The sequence below is a fragment of the Sparus aurata genome, chromosome 3 (assembly GCF_900880675.1).
Source record: "Sparus aurata chromosome 3, fSpaAur1.1, whole genome shotgun sequence".
NCBI lineage: Eukaryota > Metazoa > Chordata > Actinopteri > Spariformes > Sparidae > Sparus > Sparus aurata.
In genome coordinates this window covers 32,787,628-32,796,726 of record NC_044189.1, presented here as the reverse complement: position 1 = coordinate 32,796,726, position 9,099 = coordinate 32,787,628, and the positions used below count along the sequence as shown (strand labels likewise).

Genomic DNA, 9,099 nt, shown 5'->3' with positions numbered 1-9,099 from the left:
CTAGTTATTATTATTCTTCCGTACGTTTTTTGTCCGTGTTCAACTCATTCAAACTTTGTCCGATTCAAACCATTCAAATATCAAAATGTTCAGCTTTTTAAGAACATTGCTGCTATTACTTTTGGCTTTTCTAACTATTATACTTTTGGAAATATTCAGCTTTTAATGCAAAATTTTCCCCATTCATTCTTATGGGGATTTTTTCAAATTTCATTCTGCTATTACTTCAGCATACCTTCAGCTATTTAAACCATTCAAACATCAAAATGTTCAGCTTTTTAAGCTCCTTCAGCCTAATAATTTTCAGCTTTTCAACTTTTCAACTTTTTCAGCAATTCAGGTTTATCAAAAAAAAATTTAACATTGCAGCAAATGGGAAAATCTTCAAATCCTCTTCAAAACTCATCGCCTTTCAACCTCTTCTTGTTCCTCATACGTTGAGTGAGAGAAACCATTCAAACTTTAACTGAATCACAAAACCTTGAACTATTGACCTGGTATTCAGATTTTAAAAATCTTGTACGGTTTTGAAATGGTCGCAGTTTTAGTTTTAAGGATTTTAAGCCCGTCTTCTGAGTTTATAATGGGTGTGTATTGCGTCGGTTAGAGTGGGTGACATCATCGCTAGAGTGGGGAGCCTTTCGAAGAATGGGAGCCAAAACTGTCTTCAGCTTGATTTTGATCCCACACCTTTTACTTGACATACACAATATATGGATAGAAATGTAGGAAAACGTGTTGGGTGTCAGCTGGTTGCCTCATTTCAGATGTGGGACTTACAGTTTTGGATTTAGAAGCCCGGGAGCGACACGAACCCAAAACCTTGGTCCATAAGCCACAATGTTAATTTTGAGCCCAGATTTCTGGCCGAGAGCAGACGGTACCTGATTTGTCTCTCGCTGATGTGCCCTCATTTCTCACTCGACTGAAATGAAAATAACATCAACGTGTTCAGCAGTGTCTTCTCTCGCTCAACATGAACAAATTTCGGCTGTTACCATTACGTTTTTTTTAGAAATCGCAGGAGTTTGGGAGGGCTTCGCCCATTCATCCTTATGGGGACCTTTTGATCTGTGTCTCTGTATTTCTCCGCGTGTGTATCTGAAGAATGAGTGTGTATTGCTGGAGCCACAGTGTGTGACATCATTGCTACAGTGTAGAGCAGCTGGAACATCTGGAGAAAGAATTCTCTTCAGCTGGATCTGGATTCCACATCTTTCACTTGACATAGGCAATATATACATAGAAATCTAGAAAATCTTGTTGGCCTGCTCCATGGGTGCTCCTGATCCAGCGTATGTGCGGCCATTTTAAGCTCTTCCAGCACTCTTACTCTACATCTTTTTACCTGTTCATCCCTTTTTCAACTCTTTAACCTCTTCCAGCCCTGTTACTCTACTGCTTATCGTCAGTTTTTAGCCTTTTTTGACCATTTTACCCTCTTCCAGCCCTCTTTCTCTACAGCTTTTCACATTTTTTCACCTCTTCCAGACCGTCTTACTCTACAACTTTTCATACTTTTTCACCTTCTTGACCTCTTCAATCCCTTCTTACTCTACAACTTTTCATATGTTTTCACCTTTTAAACCTCCTCCAGCCCTCTTACTCTACTGCTTATCATCCTTTTTTAGCCTTTTTTGACCATTTTACCGACTTCCAGCCGTTTTTCTCTACAGCTTTTCACATGTTTTCACCTTTTTAACCTCTCCCAGACCTTCTTACTCTACAACTTTTCATGCCTTTTCACCTTCTTAACCTCTTCCATCCCTTCTTACTCTACAACTTTTCATATTTGTTCACCTTTTAAATTCTTCCAGCCCTCTTACTCTACTGCTTGTCATCCTTTTTAGCCCCTTTTCACCATTTTAACCTCTTCCAGCCCTCTTTCTCCACAGCTTGTCACATTTTTTCACCTTAATAACCTCTTCCAGCCTCTTACTCTACTGCTTGTCATCCTTTTTAGCCTTTTTTCACCGTTTTAACCTCTTCCAGCCCTCTTACTCTACAGCTTTTCATCCATCTTCACCTTTTTTATGCTTTTTCGGCCCTCTTACTCTACATCTTCTCATCCTTTTTTTACCATTTTAACCTCTTCCAGCCCTCTTACTGAACAGCTTTTCATCATTTTCTTACCTTTTGAGGCTCTTTCAGCCTTTAACTTTTCACCTTTTAGCCTTTTTTCAACATTTTAACCTATTCCAGCCCTCTTACTCTACAACTGTTCATATTTCTTCACCTTTTTAACCTCCTCCAGCCCTCTTCCTCTACAGCTTTTCATCCCTTTCATTCCTTTTTCACCTATTTAAGCTCTTTCATCCTATAACTTTTCACCTTTTTAGCCTTCTTTCACCATTTTAACATTTTCCTGCCCTCTTAATCTACAGCTTTTCACCTTTCTTTCAACATTCTTAGAGTTTTATGAATTTTCGGCAGGTCGTTCGGCAGATCTCGCTTCAGCCTGCAGCATTCACACTGTATTTTCGCAGGAAATACAAATTTTTCTAGTTGGATTTAATGTTTTGAAATCATGTTTTAACCTACCCAAAACTTCACCATCTTAAAAGTCGAATTTTTGCCTTCGTGAAAAGATGCAACATGATAATGATCATTTGTCATTCAAAAGAATTATAACCTGATTAAGACATGAAGCCATAAAGTATACAACATATAACAATAAAGTATACAATACACAGTAGAACCAAGGACTTATACATATTCCTTGTAGTTCTATCTTTAACAAAACATATCAGACATTTAACTGGTAAATAACACAAGTATTATACAAGGAATGATGATCTCCAAGTCTCTCCTCCATCGACAAAGGGGAGGGGTGGTTTCTGCTGACCTCAAACTTATTGAGTAATAAACTTCATTTGGGCTTGACAATAACATGGGAAAGATCTATTGTATGACCTTCTTACGCTATTTCGGAATCTGCTAAAATTAAGAAGTTGGGATTGTAGTTTATTAGTTATTTAGGACTTATTTGAATTTGGGTGAGGATAGACTGCAAAGAGGGATTGGTATGTCAGACCCATGAACAACAACGGTCGTAAATAACAGTTGGACATGTGAGGAGAAGGACACACAGATTAGGTTTCCCATTAAAGGGACAATGTGTAACTATTTAAGTGATTTATTAACTCAAATCAAAGTCTTTGTTCATAAGTAAGTCCTCATAGTTGTAGAATTACCTCTGCCCAAAATCTGACTTATCCTCCTGAGGGAAGAATTACCTATCTGAATATACATAGCACGGGTAAGCTCTATGGAGGCCACCATGTCTTCCGGTTTTAAAAAAACTACGGACTGCCGAGAGGGACATAAAACACTACGTAGTAAGGCTAAACGCGTTTTCGCTCAGAGCCACCTTGACCGCGTACTGAGAGGGAGCTCAGCGAACGCGCTCGTCACTGCTCCGGAAAATGAGAAAGCCTGCGATTTTTGTTTGAAAATGAAAGACCACACTTATGCCACGACACAGGAGAAGGAATCATCGCCGGCAAAAAAGCGAAAAAGAGACAAAAAAAGGCAACGGGACCGGCGAATTCAGAAAACGAGGGTAAATATCGGACTAGCTTTTCCCAGGTGGAGAGAGCTAATGACGGAGAAGGACTTCCGAAGGGACGCCGAAGTTGCCTGTTTTCTTCTCGACAGGTAAGTCGATGTAATTAATTGTGTAAAATACAAGATTTTCTTATTGCTTGGTTGTGTTATTAATTAGCCGCTACATAGGCAGTTCAACAGTAGGACAACCCGACGAGGTCCGACGCCACAAAACCAAGCTACTAACGAGACATTGCCGTTTTATGAACTACTGAGCCCATGAGGAGCTATCTCCATCCCGCTGACACGCCCGAGGAGCTCCCCCCGACGGCGACGAGCGATCCCTCTACCCCAACAACTTTCTGGGGACAACTCTGATTCTTGTACTATTATTATTACCATGCATTTTGTACAATTATTATTACTATGCATTCGAGGGGTGCTCCTGGATGCAAACCCAGGTGTGTTGACGCCAAAACCCACTTGCGAATGGGGGATGGGTTGGCTATTGACTAAAGTGTAAAGTGAAGAAGGTGCTAGCAAGGTTGTAGCTAGCCTAGAAGTTTGGTCACAATCCATTTTGAATGAGCATGTGACGGCATTGCTTGCACACTAAAGGCTAATTCAACTTGTGGTTATTTGACATTTAGGGCCTACTGTTATTTATAATACTGTGACCTCCCTTATAATATCTGTAGGCCTATGTATAGTGTTATCTTCATGTTGGAGGGGGTCCACAACTGCTAGAGTCAATTTCCTTGTCTGTAAGAATGCTTTGCCAGTGAACTTGATCTAATTTGTCCATCTGATTTGTCCAGTTATGAGAGAACTCTTGGGATTCGAAACACATCAACCCCTATGAAGCCAAACTTTGAAATGCCAACTGCACCGATATTGTCCAGTATTTCCGTGGGACAGACAGGCATGTCATCACATAATTTCTGTCTTTGTTTGTTTGAGTACAAGTTCCATCTTAAACTGGTATCAACCTATACCTCATAGTGTGTTATGATTATTGTTTTCAGAGATGAACATCTAAGCGCAATTGCAGAGGCACCGGAAATTGAGAGACTTGAACAGAGGTAACTCATAAACTGTTTTATGTTTTTATTTTAGAAATATGTTGCATATTTTCATCTGATGCATGTTTTTTAATATAATTTATTCCTATAGCCTGCATGACATGAGTATTGGGGAAGAGGAGCTGGATGAAAATGCCTTCAATGACCACATGAACAGTGTGTAAGTAGGCTTGTATTCTATTCTGTCATTGGTTTCTATTGAGTTGTGCAGGCTTATTCGTGAAACTGCTATGTTCTGAGTATGTTGTGCCTTATAGAATTGATTGGGCAGAAGAGGGGCCGGACGACAGCTCTGATGAGGAATATCTTCCACCAATTTCTTTGAGGTGAGTGGAAATCTATTGCTAATCTTAACTTTGTTTCTGTGGTGAGTTTTTACCAATAAATGAATTTCAGGATTATTTTGAAATGTTTTTCTATTCTGCTAGTTGAAATAGAGTTTTTGGGGAATATAGAATGCCATGGCTATGTTACTGCAAAAAGTTATGGGAATTCTTTGATTGAACTCGGTGTATTTCCTGATGTTTTCCCTTTTCAGAATGGGTGGTGCAATAAAGGGAGCGCAGATAATGGATAATCTGCCAACTATCGGGATTGATGAGACTGTGCACGACCTGCCTGCCCCTGAAGTCCCTTCTGATGAGCCCTTGAGTCTCAAAGAGCCAATTTTGCCAGTCCCTCAGAAGGTCCTTTGCGAGGATGATATCATTGGCGTCAGAGCAGCAATCATCTATGAGAACAGCTTGAAGCAGCTGGTCACATTTCTAACTCTGCCTGTGAACACGTGCACTGGTGTCTTGAGGAACGGTTTGGTGTGTGACAGTGTAGCCCCCTTTTCAACAAACATCGCCATTAGGGGCACTGCAATGAGCGTTGAATGGGTAAGACTCGACATTACTTCACATCACAACGAATGGTAACAGACAGCACTGTATATGCATTGTGAATTTATAAGGCTACTCTTTCTGACCATTAGATCTGCCCCAATGGACATTGCCTATGGCGTTGGAACTCCCAGCCTGTGTTAAAGTTTGGGATGCAGGCCGGGGACTTTCTACTTTCAATGAACATCTTGTTGTCTGGAAACAACTTTTCTAAAGTTGCTCTCCTCCTGAAGTTCATGAACATCCGAATGGTAAACCCTAACACCCACTTCACAATTCAGGAAACGTATTGTGTTGACACCATCAAAGAATACTGGGAGGAGAAGAGGTCTGAGACCATCAGCCAACTTCAAGGGAAAGATGTTGTGCTCTTGGGTGCGTATATGTAAATTTATCCTTGTCGTACATACATTTTTATAGTGTTACACAATGAAACTAATTTTGCAAGCATCTATCATACATGTGTTGTATTTTGAAATAACCTTCTTTTTCTAGGTGATGGCAGAAATGACTCACCGGGGCATTCTGCACAATACTGCAGTTACACAACCATGGAGCTTGAAACAAGGGAAATTGTCCATGTTGCTACTGTAGACAAACGGCAGACTAACTGGAACTCAAATGTGATGGAAAAGGAAGGTTTTATCCAGACTGTGGAAAAACTAACCAAAGAGATAAAGGTAGTGGAGTTCTGCACTGATGCTCATGTCCAGATTGAAGCCCTTTTGAGTAAGTGATCAACAGATATACTGTTCTAATCCAAATATTGAAATGTTGATTGACACCTGAAAATAAAACGATTCCTTACTTCACAGACCCAGACAAAGGCAGATACAAGGAGCTCAAGATTCACCACAGCCTGGACGTATGGCATGGTGCCAAAAACCTGTCCAAAAAAATCGCTGTTGTAAGTTCTAATTCATCTAATTTCATTTATAACACTATCCTGTACTTGCCTGCATGTCTGTTGAATTATTGTTTTATATTAGGTCTCCAAGCAAAAATACATGCATGGTATAACTTGTGGTTTTCGTGCTTTGTTTATCCCCTCAAGGCAGGAAAGTTGAAAGGCCAGTCTATTCTCCTTCACTGGTTGAGGGATGTAGTCAACCACTTCTGGTGGTGCTGCAAGACAGCAGATACATTTCAGCAGTTTCTTGTAAGTGAGAATTGTGTGCATATATATATTTTAATTCAATAAGTTCCATGAGTCAAATACCCGTGAAATGCTAATTGTTTTGTTTGTATTTTATTGGTTTACTTTCCTCAGGCACTTTGGATTGGTGTTCTCCATCATGTCTGCAACCATCACACCTGGGAGACTGGAAGCTGCCAACATGATCACCTCGAAGACACACAAGGAAAACAGTGGATCGAGAGGGATTCCCAGAGCCACAAAGCGCTGGTGAACATTGTCCTCAACAAGCGCTGGCAGAGGAGTGTCCACAAGTATCTGCGCTTCAGGTAAAGTGTGGGGACTTGACAATTAAATATAAATCTCACAGAGCCGTAAGAAATGTGTGGGTGTGTGTTTCTGTCTCTAATTTTTGTTTTATTCATCCAGATCAACCTCGCATCTTGAGTCTTTTCAGAATCATATTCTGATGTATGCCAGCAAGCGCCAGTCCTTCACTCCCAGAGTGTATGAATCAAGAGTTTTGCTCGCAGCACTGGACTACAATTTCCACCGCAAGCGGCCAACATACAGGACGGCTGAGGGCCAACAAGTGTATGTCAAACTTTCATTCATAATTTCTGTTGTATTAAAATAATTGCATATTCTTACATGTAAGTGTGTTTAGTAGTCATAATGAATTGTAATATTTTTTTTTTTTAATTAAGTTTTAGGAAGAAGTACAACAAGAATGCAAGGAGATACAGCCTATACGCATTAAAATGTGAGAAATCATATTGTTATATCTCTGAGTTGCAAGCGCGGATTCTGAATCGAAGAGTCACAAGCGGGGTTGGGATGCCACGAAAGAGGACCCTACGCCCGGATGATCCAAGGCAGCTTGGTGTTGTGGCCCCGATACCTCCACCACCGACATCTGAGTTGGTACGCACACAGGTTAGCAGAGGTCTAGGTAAGTGACAAACATCTACATCTGCCTCTAACTGAAACCAAATTATGTGCACATGCATGTTAATTAGAATCCATTGTATGCACGTGACTAATGGCACTCCATTTCCTTTACAGGATCCGCCTTCCAAGCTGCTGCCGACTCCAACGCAGATTGAGCTGTTTGGTGTTGCTGGGTGTACATAAAAGAGCAAATATGTTTGTAAATAAGAATAAATCCATATTTCTGTACTTAAAAACATTCATTTCAATTGTGTTATTTATCAAATTGCAATTCCACCACATTGCTACATTTTTTTGATGTAGTGAAGAAGACACAACACTGACTCAAATAACAAATCTTTTATTCTATGTAACACAGTTAGCAGACAGCAGAACTCAACAATACAAGAAATGGGTAGATATGAACATAACTATTTACAATGTGGATTACTTTCAACTATTTACAAAGCTATGCATGCCAATCTCTTAGATCCCTGGAATGTAGCCAGTGTATTGTCCTTGAGGGTCAGGGAATTTATCCCTGACCCTACAAACGCAGCAGCTTGGAATCACCCGCCTGTTCCCCTGACCTAATGCGCCATGCTGCCAGAAAATGAAATGTCTGTAAGCTGCATGTCTATATTCCCTGTTGTCATCACCGGGCTCCCTTATATTTCCAAAGGCAGTGAGGTCCTCACGGTACTGCCTGTGGATCCGTAGGTAACCCTCATCCAGGCAGTAATGCTCAAAATGTGGCAGTAGGCTCACACAGTTGACAGGGTCTTGGCCACAGCATTTGCGCTCCCTGTCTGTTGCCATATCTCTGCAGTGGCCACATGTACACCAAGGTAGTAATGGTACCTCTGCAGATGTAGAAGCATCATGTCTCTGCTGATGCTCTAGCAACAGATCAAAAATCACACATGGCTGCCTCTCCAACATTCTTGATGAAAGGTGTCTGTGGTCCTCCAGGCTCATCTCCTGCAGAAGTCTCTGAAGAAATAAAAGGAAATAATATAGGGTCAGGCCATTAGGTATGGTAGGTTTACAGGTAGACATATAGCCAACAGGTTGGACAGCATGTTTTGCACAGGAGGCAATGCTGTACAATACAGTATGTTGACAAAGACTAGCTTCATTGGTGTGCAAAAGAAATACTTTCTATAAAAGCCGTTGTTTTCATAAACAGAAGCTAACAATGTGACAAGGGGTTCGCTACCTGCAGGATTGGCTACAGAATGAAAATAAATAGGCTGCTCATTTGTTGAAAGCCATTGAAATTGTACGTACCTCCGTCACTTCTCTTCTCTGCCTTCGGAAATCATCAATTCTTGCTAGGTCGTCCCTTGAATCCGCTGGCCGTCTTTGCCGTCTTGAACGCGGTTGTGACTCCTCTACTTCTCTTCCTCTCCCTCGATCCACTGCCTCTTTGTCCTCTACCTCTCCCTCTTCCTCTCCCTGTGACTACCGTTGCGTCTACTGATGATGATGATGATGATGATGCTATCTAAAAATGCACGGA

The 9,099-nt window shown here is 40.9% G+C and overlaps 1 protein-coding gene across 1 annotated transcript; it reads left to right on the top strand.

The window, feature by feature from the left end:
* The first annotated feature begins 3,343 nt into the window (after window positions 1-3,343).
* Window positions 3,344-7,787, top strand: LOC115579134 (uncharacterized). Its single transcript, XM_030412644.1, has 12 exons — window positions 3,344-4,628; window positions 4,720-4,788; window positions 4,886-4,954; window positions 5,167-5,509; window positions 5,605-5,887; window positions 6,008-6,241; window positions 6,328-6,419; window positions 6,567-6,671; window positions 6,783-6,976; window positions 7,077-7,241; window positions 7,355-7,599; window positions 7,713-7,787. The coding sequence occupies exons 1-12, from the start codon at window positions 4,555-4,557 to the stop codon at window positions 7,751-7,753; spliced, it is 1,914 nt and encodes a 637-aa protein (XP_030268504.1). The 5' UTR covers window positions 3,344-4,554; the 3' UTR covers window positions 7,754-7,787.
* The last annotated feature ends 1,312 nt before the right edge of the window (window positions 7,788-9,099 follow it).

What these genes read in the sequence shown, in the direction of transcription:
- LOC115579134 (XM_030412644.1), top strand. Translation starts at nt 4,555, where the DNA reads ATGATTATTGTTTTCAGAGATGAACATCTAAGCGCAATTGCAGAGGCA. An exon ending in CACAAGTATCTGCGCTTCAG is followed by an intron (nt 6,977 to 7,076) that starts GTAAAGTGTGGG and finishes TTATTCATCCAG; the next exon opens with ATCAACCTCGCATCTTGAGT. An exon ending in ACGGCTGAGGGCCAACAAGT is followed by an intron (nt 7,242 to 7,354) that starts GTATGTCAAACT and finishes TTTTTAATTAAG; the next exon opens with TTTTAGGAAGAAGTACAACA.